The sequence below is a fragment of the Orycteropus afer genome, unplaced genomic scaffold, assembly GCF_000298275.1.
Source record: "Orycteropus afer afer isolate SDZICR_OR568_19922 unplaced genomic scaffold, OryAfe1.0 scaffold00018, whole genome shotgun sequence".
Taxonomy (NCBI): domain Eukaryota; kingdom Metazoa; phylum Chordata; class Mammalia; order Tubulidentata; family Orycteropodidae; genus Orycteropus; species Orycteropus afer.
The window spans coordinates 21,367,139-21,389,247 of record NW_006921605.1 but is presented as its reverse complement, the minus strand read 5'-3'; the positions used below and the strand labels follow the sequence as shown (position 1 = coordinate 21,389,247).

At 48.1% G+C, this 22,109-nt stretch overlaps 2 protein-coding genes across 2 annotated transcripts in view; one reads left to right on the top strand and one right to left on the bottom strand.

Annotated features, from left to right (window-relative positions):
* MAPT (microtubule associated protein tau) overlaps positions 1–473 on the top strand; it is a 62,532-nt gene extending 62,059 nt beyond the window's left edge. Inside the window, exon 14 of the mRNA XM_007959761.1 lies at positions 258–473. Coding sequence (XP_007957952.1) covers positions 258–473 — 216 coding nt within the window. The remainder of the gene's footprint in view (positions 1–257) is intronic.
* A 6,939-nt stretch (positions 474–7,412) lies between these two features.
* Positions 7,413–22,109, bottom strand: part of KANSL1 (KAT8 regulatory NSL complex subunit 1) — a 171,118-nt gene continuing 156,421 nt past the window's right edge. Inside the window, exons 7-14 of the mRNA XM_042783555.1 lie at positions 15,047–15,229; positions 14,370–14,558; positions 13,878–14,026; positions 10,035–10,156; positions 9,326–9,383; positions 9,013–9,125; positions 7,935–8,187; positions 7,413–7,640 (exon numbers count right to left, since the gene is read on the bottom strand). Coding sequence (XP_042639489.1) covers positions 7,413–7,640; positions 7,935–8,187; positions 9,013–9,125; positions 9,326–9,383; positions 10,035–10,156; positions 13,878–14,026; positions 14,370–14,558; positions 15,047–15,229 — 1,295 coding nt within the window. The remainder of the gene's footprint in view (positions 7,641–7,934; positions 8,188–9,012; positions 9,126–9,325; positions 9,384–10,034; positions 10,157–13,877; positions 14,027–14,369; positions 14,559–15,046; positions 15,230–22,109) is intronic.

Sequence of the window (22,109 nt, the reverse complement as noted above, 5' to 3'; positions counted from 1 at the left end):
GTGGCCCCACGGGATAGAGCAGAACAGCCCCATGGGGTTTTCCAGGCTGTCATCTCTATGGAAGCGGATCGCCGGGTCTTTCTCCCGCAGAGCCCATAGTCCACCCATTGTCCCACCATGGCTCCTCGTGTAGGTCATACCTAATGATAACAGCAGCAGCTCCCACCAAAGGCCAAGCCTCAGAGGGCAGCTGGCAGGGCCGCATCCCTAGTAGCCCTGGCCCATCGTTTCACCCTCTCCCTCCTCTTCTCCTGTAGATCGAAACCCACAAGCTGACCTTCCGTGAGAACGCCAAAGCCAAGACAGACCACGGGGCAGAAATTGTGTACAAGTCGCCCGTGGTGTCCGGGGACACATCTCCACGGCACCTTAGCAACGTCTCCTCCACCGGCAGCATCGACATGGTAGACTCGGCCCAGCTCGCTACACTCGCGGAGGAGGTGTCCGCTTCCCTGGCCAAGCAGGGCTTGTGATCAGGCCCCCGGGCGGTCCCTAATCGTGGAGAGAAAGAGAGAGAGAGAGAGAGAGAGAGAGAGAGAGAAAGAGTAATGATTTGGCCCCTCGCCCTCTGCCCTCCCCCAGCTGCTCCTCACAGATCGGTTAATGGGTGACTCACTTGACCTGCTTTTGTCGCTGGGCTTCGGCTCGGACTTCAAAACCAGTGACGGGGAATAAGAGCAAACGTCATCTTTCCAAATTGACGGGTGGGCTGATAATAAAACATCAGAAAAAGACATTGAAAAAGATGGCCACACCCAACATTTCCTTGGGCAATTCCTTTTGATTTTTTTTTTCCTCCTCTCTGCAGAAGAGGGTGAAGGAGAGGCTCTGACAGTTACTTGGGGGGAATTTCAATCCCCTCTGGCTCCATCCCCAGGACTTCTCAGAGGCCACAGCAACAGCACAGGATCGGAAACCTGGGTGTCCGTGGGGCCAAATCAACCCTGTGAGGGGGATGGCGGGGAGTGGGGAGAGAGGCAAGGAGAGGCTGGGGCAGGCTGGGCAGGGGGGAGAGAGGAGAGCGGGGAGAGTGGGAAGGGGTGATGTGAGAGAGAGGAGGGAGTGGGTGGGAGAGACACACCAGGCCTCCCAGGCCACCCTGTGTGGCTCCAGGCCGTGTGCCCCTCTGGTGGGCAGCCCGTGGGGGAAGGGTCCCAGCCCCTCCCTCACTGGAGGGACAGTGGCTGGAGAAGGTTGGCAGTTGGGTGGCTGACCTTATGTCCTGTGAGCAGCTGGCCTCTTCCTCCCTCCTCAGAAGGTGGGGGTTTGTGATTTCCCTCCACTCCATGGGAGCCCCGTTGTTTTTTCTGTGTTCTGAAGAAGGTTGGAACTGCAGCCACGATTTTGGCCACCTCACAGACCTGGGACTTTAGGGCTAACCAGTTCTTTGTAAGGACTTGTGCCTCTTAGCAGACGTCTGTCTGTCCGCACACCTGGGGCTCCAGCACCTCTGGAGCGTGCAAGGGGCCTGGGTGGTGGAGGCTTGAGCCTCCTGTGCTCCCCGTGGCCACTGCAGCCACCTTGGTCTGCTCTGCTGTGCCCCTGTGTCCGCTGGGCAGAGCCCAGTCACTGCCTGTACCCCTCCCTCATCATGTCACCCTGTCCCACGTTCCCAGCTCACTGCCTCCCTTCTCAGTAACAGATGCTGGTAGATGGTGGGAGGCATCTATGCTGAACTAAGTGGTGAAACCAAGGCAAGTCCAGGCACAAGGGTGAGACCTCAGCCTCTCACTATAAGTTCCTCTCATTCAATTGGCATCTCTAACACTGAATCTGATGACCTTATTCCAAGTACTGCCTGCACCTCCCATCACAGGAAACAGAGCACCCCGCAGTATGAACCAGAAGGGGGCTCAGCAATGACCCTGGACGTTTCTGCCCTGCTGACCTGGAGAACCTTCTCCCAGAAGGCCTGGTCTCTTACAAGATCGAGCTGGCAGCAGGTGGCTGGGGTTCTGGTTGCCAGACATGGCATCGGGATGGGCAGGCAAGACCCCTGGGGCTGGACCACACTCCTTTGGTCCCCCACGTCCATGCCAGTCAGCCTCCCAGAGGGCCCAGCCACTGCTCAACCCCCGTATAATCAGCCTTGCACACCCTACAAAAGGAAACACGCCCCGTCAGAAATGGTTGCTGCTCCGAGGCCCTGCTGGAAGCAATGCTGTCCGTCCTGCCGGAGCAGCTGAATATATCCATAGATGTTGCTCTTCCCTGTCCCACCTGCACCCTGTTGCGTCGTAGTTGGATTTTGTCTGTTTATGCTTGGATTCACCAGAGTGACTATGATAGTGAACAGAGAAAAAAGACATATGTATCTTGAAATGCTTGTACAGAGGTTTCTAACCACCCCCACCCCCACCCCGGGACTCAGCTCCGGGGGGCCAGTGTACGCCTTCTGAGGCATCCATTTTCAGAAGGTTTTCCTCAGCATCTGCGACCCCACAGAGACCAGATTCTGACGTTTGAGAAGAACCTTCGGCAGCGAAGGTCTGAAGCACGGGACTAGGACAGAAGCGTGGTGCCGCCTCCAGCCCCTCCCCTGCCTGCCCAGGGCTTCCCCGCACTGGGAGAGCTTGTTTTTCCTGGGAGCTGTGTCCTGTGACTGGCCCTGTTTGGCAGCTTCAAGATGGTCCTCTCTGGTCGTAGCCCTCGTGAGGGTCTTTCAACTCTTTGCATCACGTGAAAAGTGAAAGCAGTGTCAGCTGGGGAGAGGCCAGGAACCTCTAGACAGCCTACCATCAGCCTGGGGTCTCTCACCAAGTTCTCCCTCAGAAAGGATACCAGGCCTCCCCTACCAAAGGCCGCAGGAGGGATTGGAATGGACGGGGCCCAGGGGCTGAGCTGCCTGACGGGAAGGACGCCACGTCAGGAGACACCCTTCCCACAGCCTTGGCCAGAGCACTATCAGCCCACTGACCTTGTGAAGGCCCCATCAGCTGCTCTGGGGAGAAGGGAAGCATCTTTGCAGAACTCAGCTGTTTAAACAGCAGCTTTAGGCCTAGTCCTGCCACTTCCGGTTTGGGTATAGTATAAAGGCAACCCTGGGGGGTTGGGGGGTAGGCGTGCAGGGCTTCTCGTCTAGGGTTGAAGGCTTCATTTTCAGAGAGAGCTTTCCTTGTAAGGAATCATGTGGGCCTGCAACTTCCCACCCTGTGACTCCCCAGGTCCTCCGAGCCCCGGCTGCTCTCCGAAGGGAAGGATTTTGAGGAAGGAAATGTGGTTTAAAGACCTGGTAGCTGTTAGAGACGTGGCCCCCTCACTGCTGCCACTGCTGCCGGCTGGCTGCGTTTCTTTCTACGCCTCTCCTGGCTTCCTGGGCCTTATTCAGTGGGCTCTGGAATCGCCTTTGGGGGGCTAGGAGGAAGGGGATGGGCTATTGGGGTCAGCCTAAAGGTTATGGGTTAGGGTTATCGGGTTAGTGTGGCAGGTAGGTTGTAAAGGGATGCTGGCTTGACCTTAAACGAGGACAATCTCACCGGGGCTGGGTGTCCCCCCTCCCATCTCCCTCACCTTCAGAGTCAGTTGTCCCTTGGATGGGCTAGGATATGGTATACATTGGTTCCTTCGAGCTCTCCATTCATTTTATCAATAGTTCTATTTAAATCGACTTCAGTGGTGAGACTCTGTATCCTGTTTGCGATTGCTTGTTGTGCTTTGGGGGGGTGGGAGGGGGGAAAACCTGTAAGATATTTAACACGGGCAAAGGGAAGTCTTGTAGTGCAGCAGTAAAACCGCCCTGTAACCCTTTTCTTCATACTTCCAACCGCATTTGTTGGAGGGAGAGGCCATGAGGCTAGAGGTCCTTGGGGGTTTTGCTTTGCCACCGACAGGCTTGCCCAGATGCAGCAGGCGACCATGTACTTCCCTAGCCCCTCCCCTGCCAGGTACAGGCCTGTGTAGGATTCTGGAGTTCTCAGTCCTCTGCTTGCTGCCCCCTGGTGGGGGTCCCAAGCCCATACTCCCTCCTCCCAGAAGCCCTGGCGCCCTTTGCTCTAGGCACCTGTGTCACCTTTCCCACCAGCTCCAGATTAGCTGCAGAGACCTCCTTTCACCCTCTTTCTTCTCCAAGTAAAGCCAAGAGGTGGGGATGAAGGCCAGGTGGAGATCATCAGTTTGCCCCACCTGCAATCTGTGGCGTCTTGAGACTTCCGACTTCTCTTCAGCTCGGAAAAGGGTATATACACTGGGCACTGACCCAGAGAGCCTCATCTCCTAGCGGAGTGGACTTGGCCTGTCAATTTGCAGTGTCAGGCAGGACAATTTCTGGCACTTGCAAGTCCCATGACTTCTTTGGGAATTTTGAGGGTGGGGGGAGGGACACGAGATCATCTTAGCTTAGCTTCCTGTCTGTGAATGTCCATATAGTGTATTGTGTGTTTTAACAAATGATTTACACCGACTGTTGCTGTAAAAGTGAATTTGAAAATAAAAGTTATTACTCTGATTAAATAAGGCCTCTGTTCATGGATTCTGGGGCACAAGAACACAGATTGTAAAAAGTCTAGGAAAGGTTTATATATGGAAGGGAATTTTGTTGGTTACCAGGGATGGGAGGGGAGGGGAGGGAACACTGCAAAAATTAAAAAACTAAAATGATACAAGATGGATGATTTGCAAGTCCTTTCCCACCCTTAGAGAGCTTGGTCAGAACAGAAGTGATGAGGATGATGATGTTGAAACCTGGCTGTCAGAAGTGACTAAGCTGACTGCTCTCTCTGGGCCCTGAAGATGAAAGAGTTACCAGACTTGTTCATTTTCAGTTGAGTATCTCACACTGCTCCTGGCAAACCAGCCTTGTGCAAGTCAAAGGTCAACACCCTTGTGGCCAGGATCACAATGCTGCTGCACAGAGACTCTAAGAGAGATGCCAGTGTATTCAAACTTGAGAAGACTGCTCTGGGGGGTGGCATAGGGGTGGGATGTATGAGATCTCTGTCCCAGGAAATCAGCCTAGAACCCTGGGGCTGAAGCAGATCACTAGTCCTGTCAGCTGAAGGAATGGCTTTGATTCCTTCCAGACTTCTGTAGCTGACTTCTTTCCTTTGGAGCCTTATTATACACTGCATAGTGTTTCTGCCAAACGGGGACAGGGATGCCATGTAGTTTCTCCTTAGCAATGCCACAAAGGAGAACAAAAAACAGTGACCCATCACAGTAATTATTGTTCCTTAGACTAAGTCACAGTCATGGTAGTGGATCCTAGATTTTCAGGCAAAATTGTGTGATTTTCTTGGCTTTTCCTGATGTGCTTTGCTATGGTGGGCATATGTTACACAGAGCAAGTCTTAACTGCAGCCATAAAATCACAAGCAGCAACAGTCCAGCTGAAGAGCTCACACAACTTTCCGAGCAATTACAGGCAGCCTCACTGGTGCTACTTCAAACTTGACTGTCATGGGAAGCAAAAGAGAGAATAAAGGCAGGACCAAGCCCACCCACTTCATCAATCATCTTGCACAAAGAAAAACAAGCCCTGAGCTTCCTCAGAAGAAAGAGGCTGTCATTTCAGGTTATAAGGCAAACACGAACACAGGCCCCACGCAGATTACGTCCATTCTTGTTGACCCCAACCACAGATGCATGAGGCCTACTTGAGTGTTCTGGGCACGAAAATGTTGATGGGGAAAAGGGAAACGTCCACTGAGCAGTTCTACAGGGAGGCAGTGTGTGACACTCCTGGCCTCCCTAGAGGACGGGACGTGGTGGGACGTGGTGAGGTGACGGCGCAATTACTTTCATTCAGCAAAGGGAAACGCAGGTCACCCTCGCAGCCGAATGCTGCTCCTGGCTCCCTGGGGTCCCCTACCCCCGTGCAAACACATCCTCTCTCTGCTCACCCTGCCAGGCCCTGAGCCAGGTGCCCCAGGGCCGTGCCAGCAGAGCCAGCTCCTAAGCTCCCACCACCCCCACGTACCCCCCCCCCCGAGCTACGTTAAACAAGGCCTGGCACACAACATCCTGTGACTTTTTTTTATTATTTTTTTCATTTTTTCCTTCCTTTTTTTTAAGCACTAGTCTGTGCTCTGCGAACAGAATCAAGACATTAACAAAGATCAGCTTCTCTGAAGAAAAGCATTCCTATAGAACAAAGACAGCTACAGGTTTCGCTGCCATTACACAGCTCAAAGCAGGAAAAGAAAATATTTACAAAATACAAGGTTTTTTTTCCATTTTTGTTTTTTTACAATGCTAAAAGGGTTATTCAGAATTTTCAACCTTATAAATAGAAGAAGCACTTTATGCATAGGGATATGGTGCATTATTGTTTTTTAAAGAAACAATGACAAACCCTTTAACTTGCAAACAGAACCAAAAAGAAATCACTAATGTTGAAAATTGTGAAAAAACCCCAACCATTAAGCAGTTGTTTACTATTTTTATACGATTACAAAATGGCAAAAAAAAAAAAAAAAAAAAAAGTCCTTCTTCCCCCCTTTTTGGTGATGTGATTATACATGAGACAGGCACAAGGTTAACAGAGAAATAGGGGGAGGGGAACCACAGCCAGGACCAGACAGTGTTCCACAGGCAAGGGAGCTTGTAGGAGGAAGGGCCTAATCACAGCGACAGAGACCTCGATGTGAAGGAAACATGACTGAGTCAGTCAGTGAGAACAGAAGGTTACAGAGGAGAATGGCCACTCCTTCCCACCCTGCTTGTGTGCAGGAACGTGGGGACAGAAGCTAAGTTCTGTCTTTATAGACCAGGATGGACAGTAAAAATGTGTGTGGAAGGATGGTGTGTAGGTGTGTGTATGGCATGGGAGAGCAGATGGGAGGGCACGAAGGGGCAGGATGGGGACCTGAGCACCCGCAGACAGGTTACTGCAGTTAAGGAGTCAGAACACAGGGATGACCCAATGCTGAAGACACTCCCAGTAGACATGCCAACATCGAGGGCCATTCTGCCAGCAGGGAGCTCCATGAGAGCAGCTGGCAGTTACAGCAGAGGTGCTCCTGGGGCGCTCAGCACAGACAGCCCGGCCACAGATGGAAGGCGAGGGGGGAGAGCCAGGCTGCCCCGCTCTCTTCCCCCGCAACCAAGAAGGCAATGCTGAACTGCAGCTTTCCATTCCCTCTACCCACAGGGAGAGGGAGAGGGACGGTCATTCACCGTCAGACAGTCCAGTGATTCAACAGTGCAGAGGGTGCCAGGACCAGGCCGCCAGCAGGGTCTTATCCTGAACTTCCGTTTGCCACCTGGAGGACGTGCTCAGGTGTGTGACAAGAAAGTATGGAAACCAAAATAAAAATCAAAACAAGGAAAAAAAAACCCAAAGTAGGATCTAAATTCCTTAAATTCACTAAAAACTGTGAAAATTTCCGGCATATGATGTTTGAATATCAAACACAGAGATTTCTGAAGCTTTAATGCCAATAGTTAGTGAGTCTGTTTAGATTCTTGAATCCCACTCATCTGTGAGTTGGGCGCTGAGCTGTGACTGTTGCCACCAGATGTCTACTTTTGAGGGGGACAACAGGAGGCGAGGTGGGGGCCACCTCTGTCTCCCTGCCAGTCTTGCCGCCTGAGGTGCGCCGAGTGCAGCGGGCTGCCCGTTCCTGTGCATCCAGCTGGTCCTCACCCTCTGCATGGGGGCTGTACGCCAGGGGGAAGGTCCGCCGCTCCCAGGGCTGGACAGACTGTGGGCAGACAAGGGGCCTTGGTGAGGACCCAGTCCCAGCCTGCCCCCCATGTGGACTGGAGTCCATGACCAGTCTCTTCAAAGTTCCTGGGGTGGCTGGGAAGACCTGTCAGAGGGTGAACACCCTTTAAACAATGGTCTATCCAGTCCTGTGGTAACTTCAGAAGGTCAATTTCAAGTATGGCCCCTTGTCCCTTCAGAATGGGGAGAGGGACCCATCTTCAGCAGGTGCTGGCCCTCCCCAGTCCCATTCCCCCATCCCACCAACCCACGCGAAGGCGGCACCTCTCACCTGTTCATCCAGCCCCAGCTCTGGCGTGGAACAACGGGTATCTTCGCTGGCTAGGTGTCGCAGAGTGTCCCGAGCTACAGGGGTAAGGGGAGCCGAGTGCAGTTCCGGGCTAATGGGGCTCCTAGGGGACTGGCCATGGGAGAACTCCGACAAAGAATGACTACTACTGACATCAGGGGAGGCAGGCTGAGGGGTAGAGGGGTTGGCACTACCCAGCTGGGGGGTTGTCCGGCCGTCTGATGACCTGTAAGACCTGTATAGCAAGGAATGCAAATCTGAGTCTCCGGGTGATAGGGTCTTCTGTTGACTTTTGGGGTTTGACAGAAGGCATGATAAAGGCATCCTACCCAGAGCAGCTAAGCCCAGCCCAGCTGACACCAACAGCTCTTACCCATGATCTACCTAGTCCCCTCATTTCCACCTACCACTGACTGGATAAGCAGAACCCCAAGATGAGATCTAAGAGCTAGGTGGGCAGAGAAAGGGAGGAGCTTACTCCTTATCATCCCTAGAGAAAGCCATGGCTGAACAATGCCAAGGGGCTAACCCCTAGCACAGTACCCACTGAACTCATGGGAAGTGGATCCAGACACTGGAAACTGTAGTCAGGGGAAAAAAAAAAAAAAAAAGAGGAGCCCTAAACCCTTCTACTTGAGGATCCCAAGGGCTTCTGCCACTGTTGATGATAAATGGAGATGTCTATATGGAATAGGAGGGTTTTTTCCAGCAAGATCAAAAAACCACACTCCACTATCCAGAGAGTCAACTGGTGGTGATACCTCAAGGATCCTCAGGGTCCATCACCACGACCCCCCACCGGCCTCCAGATATCACTGCCTGCCTGCTCCTGGAGCCCAACCTGTCAGAACTAGACAGTGACTACTCAGCAAGGTTCTAGCCTCGGGTGGCTCATACTCTTTAGTCCCCAAAAAACACCAAGGAGCTTTTGCATTCTCAGCCAAGGCCAGTGGATGGAAATGAAAAGCAATCAAGAGGCAATTCCATGAACACAGAGAGATTCCAAACTCCTGTCCACCCTTCCTACCCCAGGCCCTGACGCCCTGTGCCTCCCCATCACCTGCTGCCACGCCGTTGGGGTGGCACACTTGTGGTCCACAGCCACCGTGCTCTCTCCATCTCCTCACATTTGGCATGTAGGGCGGCGAAGGCTGCGTCGGACAGGTCCTCTATCTGCAACAGAGTAGCTTCACTGAGCTCCTTCCCCCAGGAAGCCGAGTTTAGGTGTGGGCAGGTCAATTCCAGGACCAGTCCCATCCCAAACTAGGCCCTCCTCCACTGGGACAGGAATGCAAGAGCTCGCCACCTGACATCCAGGTCTGCAGGGATCTAGAGGTGTGTCCCGCCCATGTATGTGTGTGGGTGCCCATTACCTCCTCATTCTCTTCGTCAGGACTCCCCTTCAGAGACTGAAGATCAACCTCCCGCCAGCTGCAAAACCAAGAAGGGACAATCATGAATGAGATGGAGGGAGAATGCAGCCTGAGCTAGGATAAACGCATCCACGTGTGCACAAATGGAGAGCCCCGCACCTGCGGCTGACACTGCTCTCTGCTGGGCAGGCTCTGCTCTATCACTGCTTGGCCTCTTTACCCTTGGAGGCAAATGCCCATAAGGGCCAGAAATGTGGGGAAGTGGGCTGGGGATGACTGGGAGACCATGACAAACTCAAGCAAAGGACGTGTTTAAAGAGAATCCTCAGTATTCAGCACCAACTGATTGCTACCTTGTGGAATGCGTAAACATAGCTGCCCGATCTTCTGATCTGTCAACAACAGCAGAAAATAAAAATAGGCATATGAAATCCTGATCTTTGATGCTGGCAACAAATTTGGTATTTCTGAACACATTATGTGTGTCAAACAAAACATTTCTACAGACCAGACATGGGCAGCTGCCTGCCAGACTGTGACCTCTGGACTGCTTGGTGTGTTCATATAAGGGGTAAGAGGAGAGATAAGCCTTTCTCTTAAAGAGAAGACAGAAGCTGACCCTAGAGATCAAAGCTTGGTGAGAGGAGAGGAGGACAAAGGGCAGTAATGGGAGGAATGAGGACAGGAGCCAGCTGTGTAGGACCTTCACCTGGGAGTCAGGATTTCCTTGTACTGTAGTTTCTCTACACGGGTTGTTGCAGCAACAGACATTGGGATGACAATGTTGTTAATGTCGAATGAGCTTTCTCCCCTTCTCCTCCTTATTGGCTGCTGTAAGGCAAAGGTAAGTTGAAAAGAGAGGCACAACTCTACAAACACCAAAGCATTCACCTGAGACTTAAATCAAGATCAATAATAACCAGGCACCTGGGTCCTTGTACTGGCCCTGGGCAGGGAGGGCATCAGCTGCTCACACCTACGAGAGGGGTTGCCTACCTTGCAGGCTGCAGAGATACTAGGTGGTAGTTGTTTTTTTAATTAAAATTTTCACTGTGATTTGGGTGAAATTTTACAGAGCGAATACATTTTTCCTACAGCAATTCATACACATTTTGCTTTATGATGTTGACTGCAATCCCCACAAAGTAACAATTCTCTTCCCACTTTCTCCCCATAGTTACCTCTTCCCTATGCATTCCTACCCTCTGAGCTACCTCCCTGTGCAAATACTGCCCTTCTGATCTACTATGATTGATCTAAAGAGTGTATCTACCTGATGTAAATGTTCAGACACTAGGTGGTCTTGAAGAGTAACTCCCATTCACAAGCCCCACGATCTACCTTCCTGCTTCACAGGCCCATGTGAAGAGAGAGTTTTACTGAATTTTACAGGGGTGGGTATCCTGGGGCCTTGAGTTAACTGTTGGGGTTTTTAACCACTCCACATATAACTCTATCACCCGTCACCCCTTTTAATTCTCCTTTCTGTTACTCCCTTTTTAAGCTTTGCCTGTGACTTGGATCCACAGTGGCTGTAAGAAACAATGCTTAAGACTAGTGGTACCTCTTCAGGTTAAAGATGAATCCATTTATCCTGACAGATACCCACAGTCGGGGCCCAGCCCAACAGGTATTCTAACCTTGGCTGTCATGAAAGTAAGTCCCTCCTTTTTTGAGGACGTGAATTCTTCAGCTAAGCCTGCACCCACCATCTGCTCAGCTTGTATGTGATTTCCCTTCTTCCTGGCTAATATTCTTGGGGAATGAGCTAAGAGTGTTCCAGCTGTGTCAATGGGAGTCCATGGAAGGAAACTGAAGAAAAACATTTGGCTATAGCTCACGTTTCTGGAGAAAGGAGATCTGCTCCTATATAAGCTGAGAAGATCAAACTCTCAGGAAATAAGACTTCCAAAGATCCAGTATCAGAGGAGGAGGTGGGCATTTACAGCAGATGGGAGGCCAAGGAAGGAATAAAGTCGGGAGCAACAAAGAGCCTGGTCTCTGAGGTGGAAGGAAAAGTTCACTAACTGTTTCTGCCCAGACAGCAAATACCCTACCCTGAAACCGACTGGCAAATGAGCTGTGAGAGGCCAGAGGGAAACAGTGGGATGACAAACATGCTGCCATGGTGACCACACAGAAGACACCTAAGGGGCTGCATTCAAACCCAAACCCCGCAGTCAGGCTAGCCCAAGGGAAGGAAGAGGTGAATACCAGCTGGTAAAGGAGAAAGAGGAAAGAGGGTGTTCTACAACTAACCACTCTACCCTCTGTTCCTGGAGGGTGGTATGTCTATTCATCCCATCATCAAAAGAAATTCTCAGAGAATATTAAAAGTCAGTGGGCCTCAGACAGGCTTTCACCTGCTGTCACCTATGACTTCAGGTGTTCACAATATTTCTTTCTCTATCAAATGAGAATAGATTGTCACTGACCTCACAGTCTTAAATAGGTAACTAAAATGGTTGAAGAGTTTTGCAAATTTGCCTGGCTGAATTCTGCAGCTGAGGATTAGTGACCTCATGTCCTAAGGCTGCTGCCACATCTCTGCTGCGATGGGGAGAAATTACACATCCCTCTACAAGAAGTACGCCTTAAGGAAGCCTCAGAAGAGAGCCTGCCCTGTATCCTTGTCAAGAATGAATGTGACACTGCCACAAACAGGTATGTACTTTCCCAAAATGAACTTTCTGGGGCCTGCTGTTGGCACATTCAAGGAAAGAAACTGCCACAGGTCATGGGCTATTCGACAGGCTCCACCTCCCTGCTCCACGGAGGCCCCGCATCCATGAGGTATGCCTGAGTGCTCTGACTGTACTACTCTCCTCTTCGGAGTCAGAGGCATAGCAGGTGATGAGACTGGAAAGTGGTTCTTCACTTGATTTTTACCAGGAGTGTTTCCAGCCCCTCCAAAATTGTAGGGTGTCCCCCTCTTCTAACTATCAAATCAGAATCTTCAGTGTTTTTCTATAAAGCCACTCAGGTGCTTCAGATGCAGCACTGGCTTTTATGAAGGTTGCCATAAACATTCCCTCATCTCCCAGTTTCCCCCATGTCCTCTTGTGTCTCTACTCGATTCCAGACACCTGGTCTATCACTTCTTAGTATTAAATAAACCCAGATTCTGTGAAGAAATGTGGCAATGAGAACCTTAAGTATCAGAAAAGTGCTATATACAAAATTTGTATTCAATAAGCAAATAAAATTTCAAATGATCCACCCCTATGTAAACACTTTCTGGACCCAGGTGGGCTGGCAGGTGAGAAAAACATCGTAGTTTTCTGACCAAGTCCTGGGCCTCAGAGTTCAGATTTCTACCAGAACTAGCTTCTCTTTTACATCCTTTGATTATCTGAGAACCTTTGCTGGTGGGTAATTATGTGATGGGTACTATATATATATTTAGACAAAACTTGTGAGTAGAGGCCGTTTAGAAAAGATCGCCCAGTTTCTAAGAGCAAAGAGAATAATGGAAATTCCTACCTGACCATTCCTACCAGAACCTCGTGAGCACATTTTGTGTCCTTAGAAGTTTCTTGATCTAAGACCTGCCAGGGCTATCAAAGCCCCTGTGTGAGTCCCCTCTACAGTGCCCCTCCCCAGGCTGACACTGTGATGGTGGAAAGCTGGCTCTGCTGTCAGACTGCCTGGTCTGAATCACAATCATAACCCTCACAACTTGCCTCGCCTTACAGTTGACTTAACTTTGGAAAGCCTCACTTTCCCTGTCTACCTACATCTCAAAGGGTGTTATAGGATTAAGTAAGATGACACTTGTACAATGCTTAGGACTTATACCACAGCAGGTGCTCAGAAAATACTACAACTATGACACTTTAGTGTTACAGTTAATAATGATCACACAAAGGAATCTTTAGTGGGCACCAACAAGCCCCAGGACTATCTGTTCAAGGAGACATACCCTGAGAGTGAGAATATGAGAATGAAATGAACAGGGGTACGTGTCTGGAGTGGCTGTGCTAACTGCGCCCTGGATGGAGGGTGGTACATAAAAGCTGATGGGGGGCCTACCACCAGGAGCCTGCTATTCTGCCCTATACACCTAAAAAGCACGGGCTCTGCCTTCTTCCTTCCCTTCTAGGCTCTTGAGCACCCAGGGTTTGTTCTCAGTACTGCAGATCCACTGACTAGTAGAGAAAACAAGGCAACGCAACACTGTCTCTCTGACCTGCTCCAACAGTATCTCTCCTCTATCCTTCCTTTCATGTTCACTTCTTGGACCAGCAGGGCTATGGCACTGCTGAGCACTGTGGGAAACCTAGTCCCACAGATGTTGAGCAGTCACAGACCACCTTGAAGAGCTTGTCTCTGCATCAAGCTTGACATGGATGGCTCAGCATAGGTCCATGTCTGGCAAGGAAAACAACTTCACGGGTCATTAACTACCTCCACTTTGACCTAAAAATGGCACATCCATCATGAGGTGCTGAGTTCCCATCACTGCCCGCTCTCTAAACTGTCCTCCAAAACCACGAGAAGGAGCTGTAACCTACAAAGGGTGTACGTCCCGCCATTCCACACAGGTACTTACAGATGTGCTAGCTGACACCTGTGAGCTAGAGCTGGTGGGAGCAGAGGTGTCTGATGAGGTGGAGAGCTGGCGCACCAAGGGACTATGAGGTGGATGATGGGAGGCTGCCAAGTAGCTCGAACTGCTCATGTCTGTGTGCTGCTTCAACACTGCAGAAGTCAAAAGAAAAGACACAAACACATAGCTACTTTAATCAGCTCGACTTCTGGCACAAGCCACAAAGGCCAGAAATCAACATTAAAGGCAAAAATGCCCTCTAAGCCTAGAAGACAAACAGGTGAAGCAAACTGGTTGATGGCAGGTAGAAGGAGCTGGGCAGAGGTTGCTGCAGTAGTGATTGACCTACATTTAGAAGCAGTAGGGTCCCCCCAGTCTGCCTTTCTGAAAGTGAAGGACAAAGCTAGGGTAATTAAGAGAAGCCCAGGCTGCCCCCAGAAAGCACTGAGCGGGAGCAGGAGCAAATGCAGGCAGAGGTGCTGGGCCTGGCCCTACCTTCACTTCTCTCAGATGAATGGTCTCGCAATCTCATTTTGCTGTGGTTTGGGTCATGCACGGGGGGCGGCGGGTTGAGCAAGCGCTCTGCTCTGGGCGCTGTCACTCGCTCCACCATGGGCACAGCCCCCACATCGTCTAAGTGCTGTCTGTGGGTCCTGTCAGGCCGGATTTGGTGATAGGACAGCTCTGAAGAGGGGAACAGAAAAAGAGCTGTGAAATACCTCCTCTCAAATCTTATCTTATTTGAGTGCTGAGATCTTGAGTTCTCTCTAGGCCAGTGCTACACACCCAGAGTGGCAGAACAGACCTCTGAGAGTGAAGCCTTTAGTAAACAGCACAATGGCCACGACAGGCCCAGGGAGCCCACAGATTCCTCAACCAGGGAAATGTCACACCAGGCTACAGAAGAAAGCCTGCCAACAGATGGACCCAATGCCACATCACTGTTGGCTGCTCACTAAGCATTTTGGGTCTGGCTCCAAGATCCGTGATGTCTGGAATAGTCCAGGTCCATCTGAGAGCATCCAAGACAGGCAGAAGTAGATTGTGAGCTGAATTCACACCCATCAACTGCTGCTCCCAACCCCGACATACTGCTAGAGCAGACCAGTAGCTTGACAATATAAAAGGAATAGAAAAACAGCTGGGGCATTCCCTAGTCCCCTGAAACTTACTGGCTGTTGTTAGGAAGGAGTTGACCAACTTGTGTCTGTCTTTACGAGTTGGGTCTGGTAGACTGCTTGGCATGGGTGCTCTGTGCTTCAGTGAGAACTTTTTGGTAGGTTTGATTTTATCAAAAGGCTTGTTCTGCCACTGAGACTTCAGCATGCTCTGGAAGTGCAGGCTCGTGGGCACATCTGCAAGAAAACAGACAACACCGCAGCAGAGTCAGACACCTGACCTGGGCTGCATGACCATGACATGAGGCCTCTGGCCTGGGAATCTGACTCCAGTGGTCACAACCTACACCACACCCCTATTTGCCCAGTGGCCTGGCGACCCAGCAGGGCAAGCTGCCACCACACAGCTGTTTATGTGGACTTTCCCGAAGGCCACTCTTCTGTTTATAAGCAAGGTATTTTTGCTTTTAAGTTTTCTTTTAAAATCCAAAACACTTTTCATTAGATTAATGGGAGTTTTCTTTGTTCCATGTATTCCACTAAGTTTGCAGACTTTATTGGTTTGAAAGAAACAGCACATTCTGTTTCTAATCTTCAAGGATTTAAAACCTTTTTAAACCTCCTCCTTTTCATCAAGGGAGCTCTGGTGGCATAGTGCCTAAGGCATTTGACTGCTAACCAAATGGTTCAAACTCACCAGCCACTCCTCGGAAGGAAGGTTGGGCAACCTATTTCCGTAGTGATACCGCCTGGGAAACCCAAGGAGGGGTTCGCTCTGAGTTGGATCCAACCTGACGGCAGTGAATGTGTGTGAGGTGGTCTATCAATGCAGCTCATCAGGATTTGTTCATTCAACAAGGATTTATTCAGTGCCCCCCCCCACCCCAGTAACAACTGTACAGTCCTGCTTCTCCCTCTCCAGCGCCCCCACCTCCAGATCATCCAGGTTTTCAGGTGACTATTTAATACCACAAATCAACAATCTTTTAGCTTAATACTGCTTCTTACCTCTTCTATCTTCTTAGAGTCATTTTAGTTTTCCAGACTATGTCCTTGAGTAATTCTCTCTCAGACCTTTAAAGCTATTTCCCCATTGTTTTCTAACATCTGCTGCTGCAGGAAAAAGGGAATCAGATTCCTATTCACTTGTAGGTGGTCTATTTTTTTCTTTTACGTTTTTACCAAGACAAAAAGTCTGAGGTATTATACTGAAGCACCACCTTAACAATACTGCCTTTCAGCACGGTTAACGTGATTAATCTCTCCAATTATTTAACGTTTCCTTTAATTTTCTGTCAAGGAGCTCTCGTGGCACAGTGGTTAAGGCATTCAGCTGCTAACCAGAAGGATGGTGGTTCGAACTTACCAGCCATTCTGCAGGATACAGATGAAGCAGTCTTGCTTGTGCAAAGATTAACAGTCTTGCAAACCCTGTAGGGTAGTTCTACTCTGCCCTTTAGGGTCACTATGAGTTAGAATGGACTCAATGGCAGTGGGTTTTGGTTTTAATTTTCTCTCACTGATGTTTAATATAGTTCTCATTGTATAGATCTTTACACATATTTCATTAAAATTATTCCTAAGTATTTCATGTTTTTGAATGCTATTTAAATTGTATTATTAAAATTTCAATTTCCAATTGTTCATTGCAAGATTTAAAAACAAACAAACAAAAACCCACTGCCATTGCGTTGATTCCAACTCATAAGGACCCCCAACTGGGTTTCCGAGGTGGTAAACCTTTACGGGAGTAGACTGCCCCATCTTCCTTCCAGAGTGGCTGATGAGTTTGAACTGCCCACCTCCTGGTTAGCAGTCAAATGTCTTAGGCACTATGCCGCCAGATCTCCTTTGGCTAATACATAGAAATACATTTTTACCTTGTATCCTGTGATCTTTCTAAACTCATTTACAGTAGTAGCTTTTTCTGATTCCTTAGGATTTTCTACAAATATAAACAATTCACCATTTACTTCTGCTACTTTTTGTCCAATTAATCTGGTACCTCCAGTGGGGTTTTGAAGCTTTTAGGTTTTCTGTTTATTGCCAGTATTCTGAAGGATCACCACCGTGGATCTAGGTATGGGTCTTTTCTCAGGGTTCTGTAAAGCATTCCAGTATCCTTGTAATCCGAAGACCAGCACATTTTTCTCCAGCCCCCATTTTCTCCTGGGAATCAGTAACCACCAGGGTCACACTCAGAAGTTCTAGCCTCAGAGTCCATACCCACAGCTTTAGTGTACAATCAAATACCAGTGCCTGACAGAAGTAGGCAACAGTGTGGGTAGGGGTACCAAAGGCAGAATCCAAGCTGGCTATTCCACAACAAGACCTAATTTATCACCCAGACAATGCCCAGGTCCCATCCCTAATCAAGTCACTTAACTGGGCTTTAGGGTCTTCATCTGTGAAATGAGGCAGTGGGGCTACATCAGGGCTATTAGTACCCCAGCACTCATGTCAGCTGCAGACACAGGCTAACTAATGACACATGCTTTCTGATTGTACCCAGAGACCAGAGTCTTCTCAAAAAAGAAGGGGGGAGGTAAAACAAGCATACATACACACATGTATGTTTGCATACACAAAATAGTAACTCTAGGTAGCCACTATCAATCAATTCAAGTAAGCGCAGAAGAGGAAATCTGTTTGCTACTGATAGACCAGATGATTTCTATGAGGCTCTCAATTCTGACTCTTCTACTAAAACCCCATTCCTACTCTGCTCCCTCCCTCTCCCTCCCCTTAAATGCTCCGAAGTGGGCACTGGCACAATTGTAGACCACCACCCACAACTACCTGTGCCCCGGAGGTGAGTATTAAGCAGAATCAAAAGCAATCTCCTCTTTAATCCAAATGAATAAGCAGCTCAGGATAATCATCTGTCGAAAGGACTCAGACTTTGCTGTAAGTTTGCTGTGCTTTCCTGTAACCACTTTCATGTAAGAGGGAACAGAATTCAGCTAAGTCCCCTGGTCAGTGAACAGAAATGATCTCTTAGGGACTGTTGGTCTGAGTTTACACTCTGAGTAAAAACACCTGGGGTCTGCACAGAGCTAACACCATGGGATAGACTGGATGCAGAACCTGAAAGCCAGCCAAGAGAGGGACAGGAGATGGAGGAAAACAAACTGGAGATCCACCATGCTAGAGGATTCCCCACATTCCCTATCCATCTAGGCAATGGGGTTAAAGTGCTATTGTTAGAGAGGAGGGGGCCGATCCTTGAACAGGTAAGCAGCAGCAGGAGAGAACTGGTTACTAAACTCAAATTACTATTTCATCAAACACAATGAGTAAAGTGAACGAAAAGATCTTGACTTCAAGGCAACCAGGGTCTGGCATTCTGTGACTCACTTGACTTCTTCACTCACTGCTTTCCACCATTTCCTCAAGTACACTTTCTGGTGGTACGTTCCAACGCTCTCTTCCTCCTCCTACTGGGAAGCTGTGGTAGCTCAATGCAGGCACCTCACTGTCCCGACAAACTGTCTCAAAACACCAAACGTCTTTTTGGCCAGTAGGTGGTGCTCTTATTAAACCCTCTATCCAAATCCAAGTCAACATACTTTTCCCCAAGGTTATACATCTACATTTCCAGTGAAGGATTAACTGGGCTTGATTAAGTAAGGTGCCAGGAAAAACAAAGCTCCTCCTTCTGTACCACCAAAGAGTTAACACCTTCTAATCCCTCCGCCTTCCACCACCAGGTCTCCAACAAAACAGTTCCTCACTTCCTATCACCTCCAATGCCATTTCTGGGTCCGGCTGAGGCGTAGGCAAGATGCGAGACACAAGAACTCTAGGATTAAGAGCCACAGTTGATCCCATCCTAACAAACTCCATGAAGTGATTACAACACTAGTACAACTGTATGTCATCTGAGTAGTAAAAATGTATGTCATCTGAGGCTAAAGAACAGGTAAATATCACATTTAAACAATTCTAAAAGTGGAGGGGAAAACCCTAAAATCTATCCAAGGAACAAAGAGACCAGTAATGCAATACAACCATTCTCATATCAGGCTTTAGTAGAAATGCACGCACCCACAGAAATTAATGATGACAACAAAATCATACTTAGCCTTGTCAAGAAAATGAAAAGCTGGACATCCTGACACCTTTAAACAGCTTCTAGAGAAAAGGATACAAAAGAGTGGCCCCAGACTAAGTCTGGTGAGCATATTTTGGGCCCACATGGCATTATTATTATATGCGTAAAGATAAAAAGCGGAAGCTCTAGCAATAACTGGGTTTGCATGGTTACTGTGAGCTGAAGCCTGAGTAGCAACTAGCCTTTTAAATGGGACATGAGCTGTCTACTCCATTCCAACAGCTACTCAGCTTTCTTCAGCCATTCCAGTTGCTGGTTTGGCCCCTGTCCACATGAGATCTTAACCTCTGGACCTAAAGGGCTGCTCTAGATGCTGAGCCACTGGCCTTCCCTGTTATCTATTATTTTTAGAAAGAGACATTCTATACAATAGCATATTGGGAGTCCTAACACTTCAGGGGTCCCCCTCACATGGATATTTATGAACGGTGCTCTCTACAACCATGCATTGCTGTGGCCCTGGGAACCTTCCAACTTACAAACTGACTGCTTTCTGAACATGGCAGTTGACTGGTTCAGAGTAGAATTATCCAAATAGGAACAGTATTAAATATGGTGACAAGATTCCCAGGTCAATCCACACAAGTCTAATTAATTCACAGGCAAGTATGTTCTTAGATCCAATGTGGATGGCAAAACTGTATATACATTGTCCTTTACAGTCTCATAAGGAGAAATTAATGACCCAACTCTCTCATCCAAACCCCAGTACTATGGTTAAGAGGTAGGTGTGTGTGTGTGTGTGTGTGTATGGGAGAGTACTTAGAGATTAAGTAGGAAAACGAAAATGATAAACACCAGAAACAAGGGGACTCCCTATTTTTCCTTCCCAGCTATTTATAGTTTCTTAGAATGAGTTTTGAGAATGGCATGGAGTGGGGGAAGGGAAGGTGTGGCAGTGGCTACTAGAGCTGTAGATACTGTGCAGTCAGTAGGAAAGAAAGTATTGATGGAGAAAAGGAACCATTTAGCAGAGCTGCAGAATAATGAAACAGGAAATGCCAGGAAGGTCATGATTAAGACATACTGACATGGTCTCGGGGAGACTATCTGCAACTGTACATGGTAACACTGTTGACAAAGGAATGATCATCATGCTTGTCAGCTGATATCCTTATCAGAATGCAACTATAGGTGCTTCAGGCTTTCTCCAAATATTAGAACATGTAATTTAATACTAATTCTGAAACAGCAACCCAAGAAATGTTTCTAAGTCTTCCTGGTGGCTCTCTCTGCAGCCACTCCTGAAATAGGTAGAGACCTGCTTTCTCTTAATAACCTGGCTAGAAAGAAACATGGCATGTAGTGAAGAATGAAAGACAACAGATGACCTACCAGGCTTAGAATTCTAGAGCCATTCAAACTCTTTAGCCATTTAGCCTTAGATTAGCCACAATCTTTCTAAGCCCATTTCCTCATCTATAAAACTGAAGTAACAACCTTTCAAGATTACCAAGAGAAGCAAATGAAGTGACCGAGAAAAGTGCTTTGTAAACCATAAAATGCTATACTGAAGGCAGATGGGCTATATATATAGTTCAAATGACCAGAGAAGGTTTTAGTCAGAGACTCTGAGATCCGAAGCACAGAGGAAACTGGTTTAGCTTTTTCCTGTTATGTTTTAAACTTGACTTCAAACCAATTCAGTCACGGCTGACACAACAAAATCGAAGACTTAAATTTGTAAAATTTAGGTCAAGTGGACAGTAACCAGAGCAGGAAAGATTATGGGTTGAAGCCATGGAATGGGAAACTAGGAAGAGGCATAGTGAGCCCTTTCAAGAGCCTGATGTGGTAGACTAGATTACTGTCAGGACTGTGGGGGAACGATACATATTCAAAGCACTAGGTTGGCTGCCATCTTTGAGCAGGGCACTGCTGTTTCTGACTCTGCCAGACAAGAGATTTGGCTGCTATGCAATACATATGTACTCTTGTTTTGTAAGAGGAGATTAAGTTTCTAGCAGGGTGTAGACCTGTAATTATTCCCATGCTGGTTATCATTCTGTTATATCCATATTTTACAAATTTGAGTCCATTCCAGTTTTACTTCACTGGCTATGGCTGAACAGGGAAGAACCAGTTTAAAGCTCTGGTTCTAAAGTTTACTTTTTTACTGATTTCACCACTCCTGATCTTTGTTCAACTAGCTTGCTATCTATATGCTTCAAGGTTTCTGAAGTTTCCTACTCTTAGAAGTCATGTGGTGACATGAATATTATACCATGTCCTTTTTCACAGTACAAGGGGATTTTAGTAATAAGCCATTAAGTACCCATAGGATTTAGGTAGAAAAGAAGTAATTCAGTAATTTGAAGAAAGATGCAGAAGAGGGGATTAAAGCCATCCACTATCTGATTAACTGTGAGTTAGAAGTGAGATCTTGTAGGGCAGAGGCTGGTTGTCATTGCTTTTTTTTTTTTGGAGGGGACGGAGGGCACTTTATTGTGGTTTATAGGTCAAAGTTTCCATAACAAATTAGTTTTCTAATCAATAATTCATATACAAACCATTCCAGACATTGGCTGCAATCCCCACAATGTGGCAACACTCATCTTTTCTTCTCTGGGTTCCCCATTTCCATCTGTCCAGCTCCCTTGCCCCTTCCTGCCTTCTCATCTTCGGTTTGGAGCACACATTGTTCTTTTGGTCTGTATAACTGATTGTTCTAAGCAACACATTCTTCCTGGGTGTAACTGTTTATTATATAGGCCCATCCATTAACAGGCCTATTTATAGGCCACCAAGAATACCTTCAGTTTCAAGTCTGAAGGCTATCTCAGGGCAACAGTCTCAGGGGTTCCTCCAATCTCTTTCAGGCCAGTAAGTCTTTTTTTTTTTTTTTTTTTATTAATTTGAGTTTTTGTCCCACATTTTTCCCCATGCTAATCCAGGATCTCAAAGATGTGTGTCTTCAGTTTCAAGTTAGAAGTTTGTCTTAGGGCAATAGTCGTGGGTGTTATTCCAGTCTATTTCAGGCCAGTAAGTTTTTTTTTTTTTTTT